At 44.5% G+C, this 22,048-nt stretch overlaps 2 protein-coding genes across 10 annotated transcripts; one reads left to right on the top strand and one right to left on the bottom strand.

The window, feature by feature from the left end:
* Nucleotides 1-6,237: 6,237 nt before the first annotated feature.
* Nucleotides 6,238-11,788, top strand: TMEM126A (transmembrane protein 126A). Of its 3 annotated transcripts, none has more exons than XM_059838498.1 (6): nt 6,238-6,380; nt 6,615-6,783; nt 8,153-8,277; nt 9,984-10,177; nt 10,827-10,941; nt 11,527-11,788. In XM_059838498.1, the coding sequence occupies exons 3-6, from the start codon at nt 8,162-8,164 to the stop codon at nt 11,729-11,731; spliced, it is 630 nt and encodes a 209-aa protein (XP_059694481.1). In that variant the 5' UTR covers nt 6,238-6,380; nt 6,615-6,783; nt 8,153-8,161; the 3' UTR covers nt 11,732-11,788. The 3 variants fall into 3 exon arrangements, with proteins under 3 accessions (XP_059694481.1, XP_059694483.1, XP_059694482.1); XM_059838499.1 differs by having other exon boundaries at nt 6,286-6,303; XM_059838500.1 differs by lacking the exon at nt 6,615-6,783 and having other exon boundaries at nt 6,260-6,380.
* CREBZF (CREB/ATF bZIP transcription factor) lies at nt 10,824-20,090 on the bottom strand. Of its 7 annotated transcripts, none has more exons than XR_009485322.1 (4): nt 19,067-20,090; nt 16,910-18,407; nt 13,293-13,396; nt 10,824-12,922 (listed from the first exon to the last, which is right to left on the bottom strand). XR_009485322.1 is itself a non-coding variant. In XM_059838497.1 (2 exons), exons 1-2 carry the CDS (start codon nt 19,993-19,995, stop codon nt 18,359-18,361), a joined length of 978 nt encoding a protein of 325 aa, XP_059694480.1. In that variant the 5' UTR covers nt 19,996-20,090; the 3' UTR covers nt 15,944-18,358. The 7 variants fall into 7 exon arrangements, 1 of the variants encoding a protein (XP_059694480.1); XR_009485325.1 differs by lacking the exon at nt 13,293-13,396 and having other exon boundaries at nt 16,910-16,980; nt 18,330-18,407; XR_009485324.1 differs by lacking the exon at nt 10,824-12,922 and having other exon boundaries at nt 12,932-13,396; nt 16,910-16,980; nt 18,330-18,407.
* Between the last annotated feature and the right edge of the window lie 1,958 nt (nt 20,091-22,048).

Genomic DNA, 22,048 nt, shown 5'->3' with positions numbered 1-22,048 from the left:
CAGTCTGTAAACACAACTAAAATTTGCACTGCTCCCATACTGAAAATAACTGTAAAAACTGAGAGGCAGTTGAACAAAACTTGGAGTGAAGGAGGTAGCCTTTTAGCCATATACTTATTTGAGAATTCACATTCAGCAACTGAAAGGACAAAAATCTTGTAATACCAATTACCTGGTACAAGATAATGAGAAAGAAAATTTCCAGTATATGTTAGATTTGCTGCTGTAAGATGTAAGAAGACTGAAACCACATTCGAGATTTTTGAGCACAAAAAGTTATGACCCTAAATTTAAATTCTGTTAGCTAAAAAGAAGCTTCCACCTTGAAAGTTTATTAGGAACATGAATGGGAGCTAGCTTTGTCTGGTCCTTTACGAACTTTGTTTTAAAAGTTCCTGCTGAGTTGTTTTTAGATGCCTGCCTTTCAACAGACCAGCCACAAAGTCAGAATTACCACTACAAAATCCAGGATTTCATAGAGCACATCTGTCAGATTCTTCTAAATGGCCCAGAAGTTGTCCACATGGATTCAGACTGACACATTTTAATTCTTGACATTGATGTGCTTAATAAAACATGCCCTGGGAGGCATTTTTAATAAAAAAAGGAATGATGCAAAAAGTTATTCCATGACAGAGTCAGCACGTCTTTATAAATGGGCAACAAGGTGGGGCAAGTTAAGATGGTTTTAACAGCAGCCCACAGGTTTCATCCGACTACAGGTACAATCCCTCTCCCTTTGAGAGATGCAAAGTGGGATGAGGGCAGCACAAACCCCAACACTCATACCTCTGACTGCCTGAACACAGCTAGATGTGCAAGGAGGATGACAGGGTTAGTCTAGAAGCACATGTGCAGCCAGGCACCCAGATGTGTGAATTCCTGCCATCTCTGTGTGAATCACAAGCAGGGCTCCAAAACTGGAATCTGGTCTTCATCACAGAGGAGCATGGATTTAATTAGTTCTTTCCATCACTGTGAAAGCCATGAATGAATTACAGTAACATTTTTGCTATTAACTATTCTGTTGATGAATCCAAAATATGTGCAATTACAGATCTAAATATAGTCCCTTACAGTTAACAGAAATCAAGCTAAGTAACTCAGGGAGGGAGGGAGGAAGGGAGGGAGGGAGAGCAGACATCTAAGCCCATGCAAAAACCTAACCTCCCTTCTTCTATATGGTAGTACAATTTTACTTTGAAGAAATTCCATAATATTTTCATTAACAGTTCTATTCAGAAATATCCTAGTTTGCAAAAGGTAAAAATTAAGCAAAAATAAGAAATTTATTTACTTCTCAAAATTGTTCATCTCATTCCATCTCTCAATGGCACTGTCTAACAAATCATTTTGTAACTACAGTCAGATACCGGTCTTATCTGATTTAAAACTTTAAGTGTACTTCAAAATTAGAGATGAGCAAAAGCCAAACAGAAGAGCCCTGTGTTTAATTGTGCAGCAATAGTGCACCAATCCATACACTATCTCACCTCATACCTATAGGGAGCACATCCAACAACACAGGATACTCCACAGTCCCTTTCCAGCCTTGCTTTTTGCTGGTACTGCCAGCAAGCATGTTAACTCTGTGAGCATTCCTGGGAAGGTGGGGCCTCATTGGCCTCCACACAGAAGTGAGAAAAACAAAATATTTTCACTCTAGCACATCAGGCAATAGAAATCTGGTACTGACACATGACCAGAACCAAGCCTTTTTTTTTCCCCCCACATCCATAACAAATTAAAGCTTCCTATAAGTTATATGATTTTTATTATTAAGCAAACTATTTGTTTCCTAACTATACAGACCTGGACTTTTAAAAGCAACTCAGCAGGCATCACACCAAGCAGTAAGGTGAAGTGTAAACTAGGTGCAAAGCTATATGAAATGTGAAGACTGGTACTAGATGTGGAAAGTAAATTACCAAAATGCTGCAACTGTTCTTTAGAAAGACCCACAACCGGCCAGTGCCAAAGAAAACAGTGCTTGACAACAACTTCCAGCGATAAATATCAGTATCTTTCAAAGCTTGTTTCACAGGTTTCTCTGTCTCCATACTGATTTTAGGAGAATATTTTAATCAAATCCAATATAGCAATGCAGAAAGAAGTGCTGACAAGGAGAGGGATAATCCTGTCCTCAGTGCTGATACTGAAATACTTCTGCACAGCCTACAAGAGAGTATCCCACTGAGATTTCTACAGATGCCCTCGATGGGCGGTAGACGTGAGCTCCCAAATTTTCCTCAAAAAAGGAAAATAAGTCATCATCAGAAATACTAAACTAGTTAGCCACAAACTGCTGTCAAAATCATAAAGCAAATAAATGGGAAAGAAACCCCAAAAACCAAACATGGAAGAATCCCCTCAATCTCCCTAATATTCATAGAACTAACACACAATACTTGAAAAAACAGCAATCTTTTTAAAAACAGTAGCATGTTTTGAGTTGCCAGCATGCTTTTAATTACATTTAGAAAGTTAAAGTCTATTGCATGAACTAGAGAAATTAAATCGCTCAAAAGAACAATGAAGTTGCTGATTCGCCAACATTTTTAATCCTGCAATTTACATGCTTAAATACATTCTTAACAATACCCTTTTAATAATCAGATACATTCACACTGGCAACTTCAATACACTGATTGATGTGACAATTTAAAGTATTTCAAGGGGGACATTTGGGTCTCTTGACTTTGTATTTTAATGTTGCCAAAACATACATCCTTGTAACACCAAAGAAGAAAGTCAAGCCTTGGGGTACACTAAGACTGAGCCCAACTGCCTGGAAACAAACAGGAAATTCAGAGATTTTTAAGGCCAGAAGGGACTGCTGTGATTGCCAATCTCACTTCTGCACAAAGGAGCCTGTAAGATTTCACCCCTAAAGTCCTGCAGCGAGTATTCAGAAACTGAATTAGAGCTGAACATCTGGCACAGAAACACCCTTAGTGTAAATCACCTAAATCAGGATTAAAACTTAAATAATGAAAAGCCTCAGTCTTCCTTCTGTAAACAGGCAGAATACAGAAGCCTCCCCAGTACATCAGGGTGACACTTTTACATCACAGCAGGATGAATTATGAAGAACGGAACTCCTCCAAACACGTTTCCACCTTTACTACACATAATGCCAGGTGATTCCATGAATGACAAGGCCATTCATTAAAATATTTCAGGTTTGAAAATTCATTTCTACACTGTCATTTTTTAAAACACAATCACAAAATCCCATTTATTGTTTTTTCATTAAAATAATTCTAACAATCTGTGTGTTTTATCAGTATTTATATAGTAAATGTTAACTCATAACTAATGAAGGATTATTCCTATATGGAAGAGAATCCAAAGTCACATTGATTACATCCTCATTTCTGTTTGTAGCATTCACTTTTTGCCCTTTCCCCCACATTTTGTATCATCAGATCCAGGAATATATTAGACCCAGGCACATCTGGATAGATGAGCTGAATAAAACAAGGTTCCCATGACCCTTACTCTATTAGCACATTCAGAAACTTTAAATCAGTGTCCACTTTGCAAGAAACCAGAAATAACCTAAGGTCTGCGAGTGTTTTCAGAGTAAGAATTTTCCTTCATATACTTCCCAATTGTTGTTTGATCACTGGAAGTCACATTTTCCAAAGCTGCAAACACAAACTGGAGGTGAGAAGAGGCCAAATGTACGACTGTTTGTCTTTTCTTAAACACTGCCATACTACAGCCTTAAAGACAAGAGCTTTATACTGTACTAAAGCATGGAAATTCAAGCTAATTAAAATCACGTTAAAAAAAAAAAACACATTCACATCACCTTCAAAACACAGCTCTCACAACTTGTTTTTAAAATCAGCCTTGAAACTTTGTTATTTATTTATGCTGCAACTGATAGCTGATGTTTATCCGCCAAATATGTCACAAATAGATAACAGATTAAACTATGGTTTTCAAATTTATTAGCGTTTGTAAGAGAGGCTTCTCACAAAATTAAACATCAAGCTTTTCTCTTGGTGCCTGTTCAAAATCTCAGACAGCTGATCTTTACAAAAAAAAACCATTTGAGGCCAAATTTGACGTAAATCTTAAAACACAGCATAAAGTTACTTATAAAAATAATTATTGTAACTGCACAGATTTTTCTCCCATTTTCAATGCAAAAGAAAAACGATTTCCATTCCTGATTAAAGCATGTTTAATTTGAAATGGTTAAGTACTAGAAATCAGCAATCTAACACAATGAAGACACAATATGAGATACGAAGCTTCATAGCCCACCTTTCTTCTTGACTGGCATTCTTCTTCCTACTTCTGAATCTGGTTGCAAGCACTTATTTACAGGTACTAACGAAGTACTACTGGAACACTCTGCAAGGTCAGGAACTGACTATCTATTGCAGAACTCTTTTACAGTTCAGTAAGGAAATGCAGCTTCAATCTTCATTTCTATGAATACTTGCTGTTTTCCTTGGATTGGACTTGCGACGCTCTCCACAAGTAAGAAAAAAAAAAGGGGGGGAAAGAGAAGCTTTTTGATTCTTTTTAAAGAGATGCTTTCAATTTCTTTAAAATATATTTGACTCTATAAAAATACAAGAGCAAACGTTCCTTGGCAATATAAAACCTTATTATAACTCCGCTTCTGGCAGCAAAATTTGAAAATTAAAAGATTTTATGCAATACAATTAAGGCACAGTCCATCTCTAGGCAGCTGTCTCAATACTCCACCTGTACATGCTCCAAAACATATTATTTGCAGGACAAAAACGCCCACGTAATCCAAATAAGGAGGAAGACAAAAACAATCCAAAGCGCCTCTTTAAGCTCTTTCACTTCTTGAGTTAATTTTGCTAGCTATGTATTAGGTGACTACACAGCAGACTGAAAAGATCCCTTTTTCCTCACCAGACAAGAGCCTTCCAATATCACCCTCTTACCCAACGGAAGTCACTGGGCAGACACTTTCATTTTTATTATCTGCAAGCCACCCAGCCTTACGGACTTTAATGTCCCTCTGATCCTCCCATGTATTAAAAGAGAGGATTGAAAACGAGGAAAGCAATCCCTTGACCTGGAATTATTAAAGTGACAGTGCTGCCCATTGGGCGCTTGGGCAAAGCAGATTGCTTTATACTGGAGTAATTTACTTCATGCCATTCCTTCCCTTGCACAGCAGCAGCCACCTCGTGAAGGAGGAATAAGGAGAGTTAGGAGAAGAGCTTCACAAAAGGTTCATTTTCAGAGATAATGAAGTATTAATGAAATAAAAAGCAAGCCATGAGATCAGTCCGGAGTTTCCCACTCAGAAGCGCAGCGGGTTGGCTTCAGTATCAGCCTCTCTCTCTCTCCCCTTTTTTCTGGAAAAACAAAAAGAGAAACAGAAACGGGATAGATTTTCCTCATCTACTTCGTTAAGGAGAATTCTGAGAAAGGCGGACAAGCTCCGAACGCTTCCCTTGCCCGCGAGGACGAGGAGCTGCGGTGCACATGACAGGGCTTTGCTGTGCATCGTCTTCTCGGGGACAAGGGAGCGGGGTTTGTGAGGGGCCGGCTCTGCTCTGCTCTCTGATGTTCGCAGCTGGGATCTGTTCGGCCCCGCATCCCGCGGGCAGGGACTCAGCGGCTCTCCCCCTTCATCCCCTCCCCACTCCACCCTCCCCCGGTTCTCTCGAACCCAAAGGAGTCCGTCCGCCTGCTGCTTTCCGAGCCGAAACAAGACACAGAGGGCTGGCTGGCTGGCTGGGGGACTGGGATGGATGCAGGTGAACTGGCGGACCCAGGCTGCGTTTACGGACGAGGACAATTCCCCCCGGGGCTGCTGAGGGACAAGCGAGAGGCAGGAGCTGAGGGGATGAGGGAGGGCTTGGAGGTGGGGCGAAGCGAGACGCAGCCGGGGCGAGGGGGGCTCGAAGGAGGCGGGACGGGGAGGGGAGCACAAAGGAGCCGGTGGCGAGGGAAGGGGGCAGCGGGCGTCGCGAGGGCTGAGGGGGCAGGCGGGGAAGGGGCGCGGGCTGAGGGGAGGGGGTCAGCGGGTTACCCCGAGGACTGGGCCTCCCCGCACCGAAGGGGGAGTCCCCGCGTCCCGGCCGCCGGTGCAGGATCCGCGCTCAGCCCCGCCGCCATCGAGGAGCCGCCGCCGCCATCCGCCGCCCCGGCAACCAGCGCCAGGCCCCGCCCGCCGGCCCGCGGCCAATCGGTGGCAGCCATGCTTGGCCGGCGGCGAACGGCCCAATCACAGGCGGCCTTTGAGGCCCTGGATCATGTGAGCGAGAAAGATGGCGGCGCCCACGAGGAGGGCGTGAGGTGGGAGGAGCCATGTTGTAGGCGGCGGGAGCGGCTCCGTGAGGGCGGTCGGGCAGTGTCCGTTCGTACGGCTCAAGGTCGGAGCCTGAGCCCGGCGGAGAGGCCGGGAGGGGCAGCGCGGTGCGGGGGCAGCGACTGGTAGCGGTGGGGCTTGAAGGTCAGGGTTGAGCCGCAATTTCCCGGCGTGACGGTTCTGACCTGAGCCGGGCCGCGGGGCTTTGGGAGGGCTCGCTCTGCCTCCAGCGGCGCGCAGGGCTGAGGGAGAGGGGGTGCTTACAGCTCTGTGACGTGCTGTCTGTGGGATCCCAAAGCACGGGTTTGGGGTCCCTCCTCGGGCGGCCTCAAGCGATCCCGGTGAGATCCTCCTGCCCGCTCGGCCCGCTTCTCCGCTCCTGCATCCTGCCAAGCCCGAACCGAAGCAGGCTCGGTCCCATAGGTAGGACTTAGGACGCAGCCTTCACGTTATAGCAGCAACTTAAGGTAAGTACGGTTGGCAAAGTAAGTCTGGGAGAATTTCCTCTGCAGTAAAACGTGTAGGAAAAAAAGCACTTGAATCACTAAACTCCAAGTGTAATCAAGAGCTGTTGTGAAGGATTGGCCTCAGGTGGCCACCAACATGCTCTTATCAGTTCTTCCCGCCTCAACAGGACAGGGAGAAGGTATGAATAAAAGCTATGGGGTTGTGGTAAGGACGGGGAGATCACTCACCAATTACCATTACAGTCAAAACAGTAAACTTTTGGGGAATTGAGTATACTGTCAATCAAATCAGACTAGGGTAATGAGAAGTAAAGCCAAATCCTTAAAACACCTTCCCTCCACCCCTCCCTTCACTGCTGTTTTTCTCTGTGTCCTCCTCCCTCTTAGAAGTGCAGGGAGACAGGGAATGGAGGTTGTAATCAGTTCATCACTTGTTGTTTCTACCACTCCTTCCTCCTTGCACTCTTTTCCAGTGTATGGTCCCTTCCATGGGAGACAGTTCTCCACAGACTTCCCAAACAGGAGTCCTTCCCACAGGCTGCAGTTCCTTATGAACTCCAGTGTGGGTCCATTCCACAGGGCTCAGTCCTTCAGTAGCAGTGGCTGTTCCAGTGTGGGTCCCCCATGGGCTCACAGGTCCTGCCAGGAACCCACTCCAGCTTGGGCTCCTCTCACCATGTGGCCACACATCCTGCCAGGAGCCTGCTGCAGCACAGGCCTCCCCCTGGGTCACAGCCTCCTTTGGCCATCCAACTGCTCTGGCATGGGATGCTCCAGGGGCTGCAGGTGGATCTCTGCTCCCCGTGGTCCCCCACCGGCTGCAGCGACACAGCTGCCTCTCCATGGTCTGCACCATGGGCTGCAGGGGCACCTCAGCTCCAGCACTGGAGCACCTCCTGCCCCTCCTTCTGCACTCACCTCAGGGTCTGCAGGGCTGCTGCTCAAATGTGTTCTCACTCCTCTTTTCCAGCTACTGTTTTGCAGCAATTTTTACCCTTTCTTAACTTCCCCCCACACACCCCCACTGTAGTGGTTGGGCTTAGACTTGGCCAGCAGCAGATCTGTCTTGGAGCTGGCTGGAACAGACTCTGTCAGACATGGGGGAGCTCCTGGCATCTCAGAAGCCACCCTTGCCACCAGAATCTTGCCACACAAACCCACTGCAACTGTAGGCTTTCTGATTTATTTGGCTGGGGTTTTTTCTTACAGGTCTATTTGACAGTTAGGTCAATTTAAACCTGGAGTACTGCCATGCAAAATAGGGAATGTATTTGTGATTCATAGTGGCAAAGAGTCTAAATGCTTATTTGATTCACAATGGGGCTATGTAACTTGGATTACATCTGGGTTTTTTTCCCTTATGATCCAGAACTTCAAGATGACAGGAAGAGAGTTTCTTGAACTAGATTCTCCACAGCAAAGACTAATTTTGGAAAGATTTAAGCGGATGGAAATCATACAAAAGATGTTCAGTGAGCTTCCTAAAGCAGATCAGTAAGTGCTGGTAAAATAAATGAAGAGAAGTGCATCAAATATTTCAAGTCTTACAGGCTTTTCTTTTTCCTTATTCTTGTATTACAAATTCTTCTTGCAGTTACAAAATTAGTTAATTGTAAAGATGCTTGTTGTTGTCCAGAACAGAAGACTTGTTTTATGCTTTTTCAATATGGTTATTTGAGTGTTGGCTCTGGTCCTGCTCTGCTGGTTTCTGGCATGTGCTCCCCAGTTCTCTGATGGTTGATCAGCCCTGACTGTCTTTGAGCATTCTCACAGTCTTGTGCTAGAGCTACAAAATTTTCTAGGAAACTGAAATGTGATTCTGCTGGAGTCATCTTGTGTCCAGCAGGGCTGGCCTGTGGCCAGAACTGAGTGAGCATCAACCTGCTGGTTTCTGCATTTCATTCTGCACAGCTCCCTGTTTCAGGAAGGCGAGACTAAGGTATCCAGGTGGTGGTGGAGGAGTCAGCTGGAGTCCTGCAGGCTCACCAGCAGGGTTCTGTACAGCACAAAGCCAGCTAATTGCCTTCTGGGCCTCACAAATGACCTTTTTGTTTGTGATACTGCATGTCACTGCAAAACCTTACTGGACCTGAGCTGGTTCTGTTACGAGCCATTTGCATGTGTATATCAGCTTGAATACATTTTTTAGAAATAAGAGTAATCAAAAGCTTATTTTATTTATATTTTTTAATAGGACTAAATGGCTGGCTAGACAAACTGCTGGTAGTAACACAGGGCCTCCCCACACAGGTGAGAAAGCAAAGGCTGCAACTTTGTGTAGGATCTGCTGCCCTCATGTTCAGCCTCCAAAACTCCTCCTTCCCCAGGAGAGCAGGGGAGGCAGATACTCAGTAGTGATGTGGTAATGTCTGGATAGAAACTCTGGACTTACAGATTGCTGGGCTTTGGAAAGAAGTAGCTGCCAGTCACTGGCAGGACTTACAGCTTGTATCCAAAGGGAAGCTCACTGATATCTGGAAAGGAAGAGCAAGCACACTGCAGTCAAACTGAGAGTTCCTGTTTACCCAGGCACTTGTTTTTAACACTAGGGAGCTCAAACAAACAAAAAGCCACAAACCCCAACTCTTCCATCCTCCTTTTCTTATCTTTTGTGCAGTGTAGCAGTTCTGTACCTCACTAAGTAGATTCTTCTCGTCCTGAGTATCTGAATTTTCCTATTCGAAACAAGAAACAGTTGGTGTCCTTGATGTCTGACATTTTTAGTGTTTAAAGTTTTGTGAGATTAGCAAGTACATCTCTGAAATATTTCCTGTAGTGCTTAATATTACTCAAAACATTAAAATGTAGAAGAATTATAAGTAGATTGACTTGACTTTTTAAATTTATATATTTTATTGTATATATATTTCCTCATTTATTTTGAGATAATGTTATCCTTAGAAACATGCTTATTAGGAGAGCTTTAATGAAGTTTCCATTAACTATAATAGTGGGGGAAAAAATTGTAGCAATGGCTTCTCAACCTGTCACTTCACTCTTGAAGTGTGTGTAAACTCAGGCATATAACAAAGGATGCTGCACTGGCTGCTTTTGAAAGTAGTTACTCTCCATTTTGCATCAGGGAGAGATTTATGTCCCTTACCCCTTGTTGCAGGATTTTCAGAAGAGAATTGTAGAGTTGACTAAACTAAACTTTTTTACAGTTCTCAGTTGCTGTAATGACTTCCCTTTTTTCACAGGAACCTTTGTAATCATGGACAATACTTCCTAGCAGCAAATTCCAGCTTATGTGGCTTAGCAGCAAATAATTTCTTCAGGAGCATCTTACATGTCAGAAAGGCTTCCCTGGTGTCTGCTATTCCAATGGCTGTTATCCCATTTCTTTCAACAGCAGCAAGTTATGAAGCTTTTGTGCATGACCCTTTATTTTCAGGTAAAAACCGCTTTTTTTTTTTTTTTTTTTTTTTGAAAGGGCTTTGCTTTCTGTAAGCAATGTAACACTAGAGGAGCTTTTTCTCCCTGCAGAACAGTGCTCTTAAACTGTTGTGGTCTTGAAAAATCTCAGTTTGTAAAGCAGAGTTTGAAAAACAGAATGCATTGGAAGACTGCAGCGAGTTCTCAAAGTGGAGTGAGAAAGGAGATACATATGTTTTTTAATATATATATATATAAAATCTCTAAAAAAATCTTTTACACATTACTTATTTTCAGCATTTTTCACCCAGTCATGTAAAACAGACATGTAAAAGTGACTGCAACAAAGCAGTTCAATTTCTCCCCATCTCTACAATTTCATTTGAAGGTCAGCTTTCAAATGATAAATTTCCCATAGGTTGGAGTGGGAGTGATTGTTTTTTTGTTTTGTCTGGTTTTGTTTTGGGACTGTTTTTGTTGTTGTTTGGGTGGTTTTTTTTGTTGTTGTTGTTGTTTTTTGAAAGAGTCCTCCTTTATTTTTTTTTGCATACCTGTACAGCTTGGAAGTTTCTGTCAAGAGCCTGTTTTCAGGTTCTTGCACGCAGCTTATAAATTGATGTGGTGGAGCATGTGTGGATGTTGACAGTGAAATACGGTTTGCCACGCAGGTCAGCTGAACTGTGAGGTCTGTGCTGTGATCAGAGGAGGATTAGTAGGTGCTGTTGTGGGTGGTTTCTATCCCATTTTCCTGGCTATCCCCTTGAATGGAAGCCTTGCAGCCAGGTATGTCTTACCTGCAGTGTTTTGATTGAAATGTATTTATGGGTTAATGTTCAGCTCAGTGTAAATTCTGTAGATATTTGATCTGTGCACACTGGTCTTCTTGTAGACATTTAGGATGTGGAAGGAGATATACATTAAGGTCATCTAATTACAAAATGAAGTTTGTAAGAGCTACATCAAAGTGAAATAAGATCTGCAAAGTGATCCATTGGGAAGCCCTTGTGTTTAGCAGGAGCCTTCCAAGTCTCCCAGGCTGTGCCTGGCTGTGTGCAGTGGTTGCCATCCTGCCACCACTGAAGGTGGCTGGACAGCCAAGAGACCTCAGTGACCCTGGGCAGTGCCCAGCAGCCAAAGTCCCTGAGAGGTATCATTCTGTGTAGTTCAGAGCACAGCAACAGCAGGGTGAGGCTTGGTGAGACCCAGGGCATGGTTAGGATGTTTTAAAGCATTTATGCAGAGAGCTCAGTTCCACCAGGTGAATTTAACACAGAAGGAAAAGAAAATTACTATCTACATAAATATTTATGTTAATTCTTGACACTTACATGGAAAAAAAAAGTTTCTACCACTGTTTCTGTTGTTTAGGTATATGTCAACTCCCTTGCCAGGAAAAGAAAATCTGTTACGCTACTGGCTCACAACTTCTCAGCCTGTCTTTAGAAAGATGAGTCTGGGTATACTGGTACAGGCTCTGACTGGATTATACCTTGCCACTAAACAGCATGGAATATATATCAAGATGCTGCTGCAGATGAACAGTAGCAGGGACCCTGAAGAGCTACCTGAATGAAATTACGCAACTTTTCAATTGCCTTGGATAAGTAACCATAATAAACAAGAAAAATAAGTGTTGCTGTCTCTTTAATACAAAAACAGTCTCTGCACTGGACTTTTTTTAAGTTTTGAACTTAAATGCAGGTTAAACTTTTCATTATGGCCAGTTTAGTGTATACAGCTGAATAGTAGACAGGTGTATTGCTTTGGTAATGGGAGGCAAGAAAGCATTTATAGTCCCTGCTTAATGTTTGGTTCTAAGGTAATGCTACAACTTTTAGAAGCTGTAAAAAAATGAGTATTCTCGAAAAAGAGTTTTTTTCCTTCTTAATGCAAACCATAGAGATTTATTAAAAAAAAAAAAAAGACCAACCAAAAGAACCCCACAACCAATAGGGGGAAGATCAAGGCAAGGTTTTACTAGAGATCTACTCAAAATCTGAGTACTTTTCTCCCTTTTTCCCCATACTGCTAGCACAAAACTTCTGTCACAAGATTACCTCATTTACACCGTTAGATGGGTCACAATGTAGAGAACACTTGTATCACAGAGCAATCAGGAGTGGTAGTCCTGTCAAGCTTCCCAGCATATCAAAAAAACAGCCTTTGGCCTGGTAACCATTTTGCCTTGAAATGAAGTCTTTTCCTGAAGGATGGGGCTGTGGCGAGAGGCCTTTGAGGGCCAGTGCCATTACTGGGGGTATCTCAGCAATGTCTAAGGTCAGTGGTGCAGAGTAATGCATTTATGAGTCATGTGTGTCTTCACATTGGTGGCTGTATGTTCTAGAGCAATATAAATTGCAGCTCTCCTACTGCAGGAGGTGTCCTTAGTGTATTCTGCAATCTGAGAGCTAATTCAGGAATTCTACAGAAGCAATACTCCCAATCTGATGTAATGGTCTTAACCTGCCATAGGTGGAGGTCAGCTTCTTCTCCCAGGCAACAAGTGACAGGACAAGAGGAAATGGCCTCAAATGGTGCTAGGGGAGTTTCAGGTTGAACATCAGGAGGAATTTCATGTCAGGAAGGCTTGTTGAGCATTGTAATGGACTGTCCAGGAGGTGGCAGGAGTCTCCCTCCCTGGAGGTGTTCAAGAAACCACTACATGTGGCACTTAGTGGCATGGTCTAGTTGAAGAGCTGGTGATGAGTGAAAGGTTGGACTTGATGGTCCTGGAGGTCTTTTCCAAACCTAAATGGTTCTGTAACTGTAAAAGCTGTACAGTTACTGGTCAACAGTCACTTCAGTAAAATTCTAGCACCCTCTGATGCACAGGGAAATACTTATTAATGAGAATTAAAAATTCAGCATTGAGACCTTTAATTGAAAGGGGTTAAAATTTATGCTGTAATGCTAATGAAAATCTACTGAAGGAGTTTCATAATCTTTATCTACCTTTTCCTTAAAAATAGGTCATTACAGCAGGAACATGACACATTCTTTATCTATACCCAGCAGCAACACAGACTCCCTGTTGTTGATAGGTAGAGATCATTGAGTTTTCTTGATTCAAAGTGTTGCTGTGTTACCAGGATGATGTTCCCATCCTGGTCTGCACCCAGACAGCTTGGCCTTACCTTAATCACCCCGACTGGAGATTCCCATGGACCAAGTATTTTACATGACAGTGCACTGTCATATCTCCAGAAGCCATCAGACTTTAACCAACAGAACCACTTACCTGTGATAATAAAAACATAAAATAAAGGTGTTATTGTGCAATAGTATTTTAAGAATGACAATGATTGGCTCAGTGTTTAACGTTTCATGTGTTTAACATTATATAGTTAAAATACTGTAAACATATTCCAGTGCTTATTAAAGGGTGAGATTCAAAAGGATCTTCCCTTCCAAATACTACTTTCATTTTGGTATAAATGGAAGTGATAATTATCCTCAGTCACCAAAATGCTTGTTCTGATCTTTAGTGGTCTGACCTGGACAAACCACATCCTTTTAGATACTTATTTATTCAAGTGAAAGGTGAAGATTATATATTAAAAAGAAAAGTTACATTCCTGAACATTTTAGTAAGTTGCAAGGACTGATAGTTGTTTCCAGCATCACTGATGAACGCACAAATTGCAGGCATGTACTTTACATGTTCAGTACTAGTCACATCAAAGGTCAGCTGAACACTCCTGAGACTAGAAAGGTGGTGTGTTCATGAACAAGGAAACTTTTCAGTTATACCTTCTGTACCTCTCCTTCAACTGTTGAGGGGAAAAAGTGTTCTTGGAGTCAATCAATAAAGTCTGAAATTGTTTCAGAATTCCACAGGACAGCAGGATACTATCCCAGTTCTGACATGCATGCGTGTGGAGGAGTGCCTACACAGGAATCTGGGAATCTTCCTTCCATTCCCTGTTTCATACACAGGATATGACCTATCACCTACAACCCCCAAGAACCAGTCCTCGGCCTCTGACAACTGTAATAAACCCCACAAACACTGAGTGAGAACAGGTGCTAGCTGGATCCTTTCTCCCACCACTGTAGTACAAACGAGCCAGGCACAGGCTACATATCCCACAGAAAGGACTTCAGGCTATTCCAAGTCTGAACTCTGGCCAAAAGAATGCCAAGAATAGCTACAGATAAGAGCCAACAGAAATACTATAAAAGCTCCACTTTTTTCTTGTAGATGCACCATTCTAAATGCTGTCTCATCATTACAATGTATTCTATTTCTCCTGCAAATCCTCCTGGTACATGTGCAAGTCCCGCCCTTGGCATCCTCCTGCTAATGAGCACAGGCAGAGTTATTTCTCCACATCTGCATATCCCACTTAAACTGGGTGAAAAAATGTAGAATCAGCAGCTGGTAACTGATGCAATTTTTGCACAGGGTATTCTTTAAATAGAGTCCATTTGAACAGCTCCCATACCTAACATATCCTTCAGACATTTTACAGTGTAACTAATAGCAATACAGCCCTATAACCGGAATATTGCTGGTTCCAGAAAACCTCCTTAACTACAAACTCCAGAAAACACAGCATTTTAAAAATCAGTAAATGTACAAAGGGCCTTTGGATTTTGTGAAAGATCCCCATGTTTCACAGGGAAAACTGACTACAATTTTGACAAATGGCATGAGAAATCTGATTATCTGCAAATGCCAAGTGCTGGAACATGGCTCCCTGCATTTCCTTTGATATCATCTCTCCAGGCAGCTACAGATTACAGAAGCATCGATTTGTTTTTAACTCCCAGATGCTGCAAAGCTCTTCATAGGAAAGAGAAGTTTAGAACACTACCAAGAGTCACAGCACCAGAATCTAACTCCAAAGGACTAAAGGAGAACTGAGCATGAAACTGTTTCTTATATAAACACTAACTAGTCTTCAAATGACTCTGTTGAGAAGAAAAAAAAAGGTAAATGCAGGTAGCATAGCTGTGCAGCTGACCACTAGCAGCACTTGATTCTGTGGTACAATTTACCAAACACATTTCAGTGCTGAACAGGATTTTTTCTACAGCTAGAGGCCAAACAGGCAGAGCATGCCAGTATGCTTTTACATTTTTATGCAGTATTTTTTGTGAAATGCTCCTTTTTGTCAAGCTGCAGACCACTTTCACTAGAATCCCCTCATGCTAGAAAGCCAGTGCACTATTTCAAACTGTCCTCTACAAATAAAGCATTTAAGATGAACAGAGATCTGAACATACAGTACATGGCCCACTCCGGAGCCATAAAAACGTTCTGTCCTTTCAGCACTGTCAAACCTTTTGTTTTTAACACTCACTCTGGTGTTTAGTGTGGAAATAGCAATTTGATCAAAGATTTTGATTCAACAGCATGTAATTAACCAGTCATAAAACTTCAGAGCCTAAAAATAGAACAGACAGGAGGAAGATGCCAATAAACAACAGAAGGGCTTATGTAAGTATTTTAGTCCTCTGTAGCATATTGATCAAACATATCCATTTAATAAAAAAATTAAGAACTATGAAATACAAGAAGTGCTGATTCTCAGAAGCACAGCTCTATCTGCAGTTCAAGGAATAATAACTTTGTGTTGTCCTCACCACAGAATTACCTTTACCTAAAGAGAGAAGAGCAAGAACATTTCTCCTGCATACCCTGATCCATTATATCTTGTTTTCCAGTTGATGATCCAGAGATAGCAGCAACAACATTTTCCCCTCTGTTTTACCACTTTGTTTAATGAACCAAGTCATTCATGAAAAGAAAAAGATGAAAAAAACATTTGAGCCCATAAACTGAAAGATCAACAAGTCTGATTTTATTATGATATTGTATTCTTATCTGAATGGCACATAATTACAAAGAAACATTTACAATATATTTTCAAGTATTAAGTTATGTCATTTCAAGGCTTTCACTTCAAAAAGCTACATTAATAATACACCATACAGATAGTACAGCTGGTTAGTTTCAAATAACTTCCTCCCTTCTATTTGGTTTAAATATGATTCAGTAGGCACTAGAAATGCCTGCAGCCACTGACTTTCTTGGGACTTGACCTTGTTCTTGTACCACAATACATCATTTTGCATGTCAGAAAATCAGCTGCTCTCAGACACAGCCACAGGTCGTGTCATGACAGAGCATTGTGCAGGTTCACAGCAGAGGCCAGAAGAACTGTCCCTGACCCTGCCATTCAGCAGTGATGCGACAAGAAAGAATGCATATTTAAATTAACTTAAAAAACACTCCTACACTGAAGTAACCATAAAAATGCCACTGGAACATCCCATGCTTGCTACATTAGTGTTTCTCTTTTCCTCAAGCACATTAAACTGAAAAATAAAGCACGTTCATGAAGTCTGAGCTAGGCAGGTTGAGATTAGGTTGAACCTAAATTATTTCCATTTTGCGTATCAGTCAGTGCAGGTCCTGGTGGTTAACTCTGACTCCTGTGCACTGGTATAACCCATCAGTCACCACAGAGTTACCCAAGTTAAGACTGAAACTTTGAACAGCCCTGTTGATGCCACCGCAGAGGTGTAAGGTCACACATATCCCACTAAGTCTCTTTTGTGCTGGCAATATCCCCTGAACAGATGGAATTCTGCATACAGTGGAGTAAAACCTGTTTGATAGACTATTGCCTCTTTAAAAAAATCATCTTGGATGACAGTAAATAATCCCAGCATTCAACTTCTTTTTTTTTAACCAAAGACAGCAAAAGCCCTGTTACCTCTTTATTCTCATTTCTTATACTACCTTTTAAAATAAAGCAGGAAATGTGGCCAGCAGCTGGTCCCGTCTCTTCTGCCCCAACACAGCTGAATCCACTTTAGCATAAAGAAAAACAAGGATGCTAAATACACATATACTTTATCACACAGTGATGTTTCACAAAGAAAATACAATCTGCTTTTCTACTGATGAACACGTGACAGGGTCTAGCACCAATAAAGCAAATGACTCGGAGAAAATGCTTTCACTACTTAGCCTTAAACACAAAATTTAAGGCTTTAAGAAACAAGACTTCAGAAACACTAAATAGCATAATTTAAAAAAGAAAGAAATTTATAAATGAATCTGTTTTAGAAAAGTATTCTTTGTGAAACCTCACTTTACATATAATCATTTTCACAATCCTTCTTCCCCCACCTGACATACAACAACCTAAACAACCTAAACATTATAATACAACTGAAAAAAGAACCCACTCATCTTTTGCAATAGGGAGAAACACTGACTACTACAAGAAAACACACACTATTTTTTTGTCAAACTATTTTTCCTCCTATCTCAGGAGCAATTATGGAGCATTTTTCATATCATTAGCCTTAAGATACATATTTGCTCATCTCCAAACTGTGCTTAATTATATCAGGTTATAGATTTCTGGACACTGTAAGAGGCTGAATTAAGAACTCTACTGTAGGGTTAAGCACATGCATATACATGCAATATTTTTAAAATTTAAAGCTACTCTGAAGTAACATAGGAATTTCTGGGTGCATGGGCACAGAGATTTACTTATGGGAAGGTAAAGTAATGAGTTACTTCGATGCACTGATTCTTCAAACCTAATTCTCCTTAGAGGTCCATGCAAGAGCAACTCCTCTATGTGAGGATTCCTCTGCAGTGATTAAATCAGTGCTCAGGCTGTTTCATCAGGTAAAAGTCTGCAGTGTGAATTAGAGCAAGCTAGAGAGGGGCTTTTGAATGGTACTCTGCATCCCTAACACTAGACAGCATTTTAAACCAACAGCTCACAAGTTCCTTTTTTTCATTCAAAAAGTAATTTACTTAAGACTTTTGGGACAGTCCCCTGTAATAAAAGGCTATAAATGTCACATCCCCCTTATTAGCATGTTTTCCTTTTTCCACTCATCAGATACTTGGTTTAATAAGAAATTTCTATTTCAAATGCATGAACTGTTTTCAAAATGTAGTTCCTATATTGGCTACTATGTAGCCAATATAGTTGTTTCAAAAACGAAAAAAGGAAAACAGCTAATGAGTGATGTGATTGTAACCTTTACGATAAATTGTCATCCAGAGCTAGAAACATTTTGGCAGAGTAGGCCAAGGACCAGAGAAATCATTTTCTGAACCAGTCACTACAAGAGACTGGGATAAGCAAAGCAAGCTGTCTGATACCACATTATGGGAATATATTGATCCTTACCAGGTTGCGAGGTGGAAAACGACTGTTCTTTAACCCCTACACAACGGAGCCTGGCAGGGCAACCACCTAAAAGAGAAACTGTCAGAGAGGTTTTAATAGTAATGTATAACTGAGATGCAGTACAATTTTATATGCATGCTTTCTTTTGCCGATCATTACTATTTTCTTAAGTCTGTCCAGTGACGATGTCATAATGGAGTTTTTGTTTGGTTTTCTAAGCAAGCATTTTCGGCTCCTCAGGGTAAGCAGGCTAGACATTATCTGACTCAAGACCGGGTAGTCAGCATTATCTTTACTGCGAAGTGGAGCCGAGCACACCTTCATGCATCAAGTCGGCATGATCTTTTCACCCAAGTGCTGCGAACGGGCTCTGGCGGCACCTCCGCGTGGGCACCACGCGCGTGTCAGTCTGCACGACCACTGTCGCAGTGCTGCACGCAGCTCTGCGCGACTCCCATCGCCAAACAGGCTCACACCACTACCGTCCACACGCCAGATTTACAGGACCTTAAACCAAGGCCCCCGTCTGGCTCCCAACGTGCCGTTCGAGAGAAATTTTGTTACCCTGGCCATTTAAGTAAGCGCCAGGTTCCCCTCCTTTGCATCTCCCCCAATACCACCCCATCACCACTGTATGGATTCTTTTCCTCCGCACCATCGCCTGCTTCCTCCGCCGCGACGCGAGGCCCTTACGGGTGAGAACCCCACGAGTACTTGCAGCAGGTACTTGACCCTACATTTTGAAGGAGGCCGCTGCCCGCCGAGCACAGATGGAGCAGAACTCCACCGACACCTGATCCCGGTCCACGTGCAGGCAGATCCCGCCGGGGGCCGCCCACTCCTCCTCCGTCTCAGTCACCGCCGCCGCCTCCTCCAGCCCGCGGAGCCGGGAGCTGGGCAGGGCGTAGTCGTGGTCGCTGCTCTCGCCGGCAGGCTGGAGGTGCTGGTGCTGGCGGCGGGGGCTGCCCGTGTCCCTGAAGAGGCTGGTGCTGAGCTGCAGCCCGCCGGCGCGGGTCCCGGCCAGGCGGCTCAGGAGCTGCCCCAGCGCGCTCTGGTTCGCCAGCACAGCCCGCAGGTAGCTGCTCTCCCGCTCCAGCTCTCGCAGGCGGCGGCTCAGGCCGCGGTTGCGGTCCCGCAGCTGCCGGTTCTCGGCAACGAGGCCCTGCAGGCGGCTCTCCAGCCCCAGCACATACTGCTTCTTCTTCAGCCGGTTCAACCGCGCCGCCGCCGCCGCCTTCAGCCGACTCCCGGCCCCGCTGCTCCTCCGCCCGGGCGCCGCCGGCCGCGGGCCCTGGCCCGGCGCGGGCAGCGGCTCCGGGTCCCCACAGAAGCAGTCGCTCAGCTCCGCGTCCAGGTCCCAGTCCGGCCGGGCCGCCTCCAGCAGGTCTCCCAGCTCCAGCCCCGGGAACCAGTCCTCTTGCTCCCACACCTCCAGCGCGCCGCCGGGCGCCTCGGCCTCCTTCTCCTGCCGCCGCAGCTCCGAGGCGCCCGAGGGCTCCCGCCGCGGCGGCGGCTGCGGTTTGGGCCGCGCGGGGCCCGGGTCCCCTTCCCCGCCGCCATCCCGCCCTCTCGGGGCCTGCCCCGCTCCGGCCAGCGGCCAGACGGCGCCTGAGGGGCTGGCCCCGCCGGCCGAGGCCGCCAGCAGCTGCGTGAGGCTGTGGCGCATGGCGGGAGCTGCGGGAGCAGGGCCCGGTGGGACGGGACGGAGCCCGAGGGCAGCGGGCGGCGCGAGGCTGCGGCCCGGCGCTCCCGCCGCGGGGCCTGCCGGGAAGCGGCGCGGGCCAGGAGACGGCGGGGGGGGGAGAGCAGGGGAAGCGCCTCGCGACTGCGCCCGCGCGCGGGAAAGCGGCGTCTGAGAATGAGGGGCGGGGGGGGAGGGAACCGTTCCCAAATGGGGAATATGGAAAAATTTTCTTGAAAGAGGAATGTTTTTTGACGTTTGATCTTTGTATACTTTCAGGCCTAAACAACGAGAAAGGAAATCCGTGGAACAGCCAGCAGCCAACGAGCTCTAAGGGATCTCCAGGTGTTAGAAGGACAAATGAATTGTCACTAGAATTGCCTTGTTAAGGTTTAGGGCTCAACGTGTTTCAATGACCTCAGACCTAGGGGGAGGTTAACAAAGCTTGGGAAGAAGGATGTACTGCTGATAGTGGACACAAAGAATGCAGAATTTACGGGCCACAAGGACATCAGGCAGAACTCCCACGACAAGGAATAAATTAATAAACCCAACTCGGCAACTGTGCTAAATCAGTTCGAACTGGGTAAAACATAATTCCAGCAGGGGGATATCCCAACTAGCAACTCATGGACTACTGACCCCAAAAAAAGGGAAAGATTGAGCATGCAAAGAGAGAATCATTAACTGATAGACTACTAATTAATAAGAGAATTAGGTAACTTATAGCTTGTAACACCAATTCCCTTGTTTGCTAAAACGTATAAATAGTAAAAAGTTTTTATAGTCTGTGTGTTTGATTTGTGGAATACCACCAAGCACCCAGGCTTGTGCAACTCCGAAATAAATGAATGTCTCACATGTGTAATTACTGGCTTGTTGCACACCAGGTAACAAATCCAATTTTTGTGGGCAGCAGGGTGACAGGTGTGGGAGGCTGGGGGTGTGAGGGGAGACGTGTGTGGTTTGGGTGAGGAGAGGTGTGTAGGAAATGTGGGAGTGCAGGAGGAGCGTGTGTGAGTGATGGGGAGTGAAGGGGGGAATGGGGGGCAGTGACAGGGGTTTGCATGTGAGGCAGCAGGGGAGAAGGTCTCTCACACGTAGCCATTGCCAAAGGGTGGAAGGGGATGTCCCTGAAGAGTGCAGAATGTGGGGTCTTTCCCACCACACCCCATGGCTGTGGCTGGGGAAGAGGCCTGTGAGGCTGTTGTGTCACACAAGGGAGCCGTGTCCTCTGCCCAGATTTAGAGCATTTAGGCACCTGGTTCCAGGGTCCCTTGCAGTGACCAGAGGGGTACAAGTACTCATTGTCAATGGACTAATTCAAACAGAGCAGCCAGCTCTCAGACCGAGGGCATAGTGTGTCAGTTGGGGTTTACACTGTAGCTGCCAGCACTGAGATAAATGAAAAGTGTGTGGGGGGTGGAGACCTCAGAGCAGGGGAGTATGGTTAAAAAGTAGGAGAATGTAGTCCATAAAACACCTGTGGAATGACACTTGTAGGAGCCAGGATCAGAAGAAATGCTGTGGTTCATCACACAGCAGGTAGTAGAGCAATACTTCTCACCTGGCTTTGCCTGGGTTCAAGGGCAGTCCAGAGAAGTTCAGAAGAAAGGCTGCTAGCAGCTGCTGCTTAGGTAGAGTCAGAATCACCGAATCACAGAATGGTTTCGGACCCTAAAAATCACCTAGTTCCAACCCCCCTGCCTTAAGCTGGTAAACCTTTCACTAGACCAGGTTGCTCAGAGCCCCATCAACCTCACACTGAACACTTCCAGCTATGGGGTCACCCACAGCTCCTCTGTGCCAGAACCAGAAACCACATCTGGTTCAGCCAGTCCTTGAGACGAGCTGGTCACTGGCCTCCAGACCTGCTGCTTCCAGTCATTTCTGTAAATGAGCTCAATGGATAGCAAGTCTGATACTGTGCTGCAGCTTATGGATCCTCAGGACCAAAAAATACTCAATACCTTTCCTAAATTCTTGAGTTATCCCAAGCCATAAGCATGTGGCAAAGAACTTGAGGTACTCTGGAGGC

Source organism: Haemorhous mexicanus, chromosome 2, assembly GCF_027477595.1.
Source record: "Haemorhous mexicanus isolate bHaeMex1 chromosome 2, bHaeMex1.pri, whole genome shotgun sequence".
In the NCBI taxonomy this organism is placed as follows: domain Eukaryota; kingdom Metazoa; phylum Chordata; class Aves; order Passeriformes; family Fringillidae; genus Haemorhous; species Haemorhous mexicanus.
The sequence above is the reverse complement of the archived record's forward strand: the minus strand, read 5'-3'. Positions and strand labels throughout refer to the sequence as shown.

What these genes read in the sequence shown, in the direction of transcription:
- TMEM126A (XM_059838498.1), top strand. Translation starts at nt 8,162, where the DNA reads ATGACAGGAAGAGAGTTTCTTGAACTAGATTCTCCACAGCAAAGACTA. An exon ending in GAGCTTCCTAAAGCAGATCA is followed by an intron (nt 8,278 to 9,983) that starts GTAAGTGCTGGT and finishes CTTTTTTCACAG; the next exon opens with GAACCTTTGTAATCATGGAC. An exon ending in AATGGAAGCCTTGCAGCCAG is followed by an intron (nt 10,942 to 11,526) that starts GTATGTCTTACC and finishes TCTGTTGTTTAG; the next exon opens with GTATATGTCAACTCCCTTGC.
- CREBZF (XM_059838497.1), bottom strand. Translation starts at nt 19,995, where the DNA reads ATGCGCCACAGCCTCACGCAGCTGCTGGCGGCCTCGGCCGGCGGGGCC. An exon ending in GCAGCGGCCTCCTTCAAAAT is followed by an intron (nt 18,408 to 19,066) that starts GTAGGGTCAAGT and finishes CCTCTCTGACAG; the next exon opens with TTTCTCTTTTAGGTGGTTGC.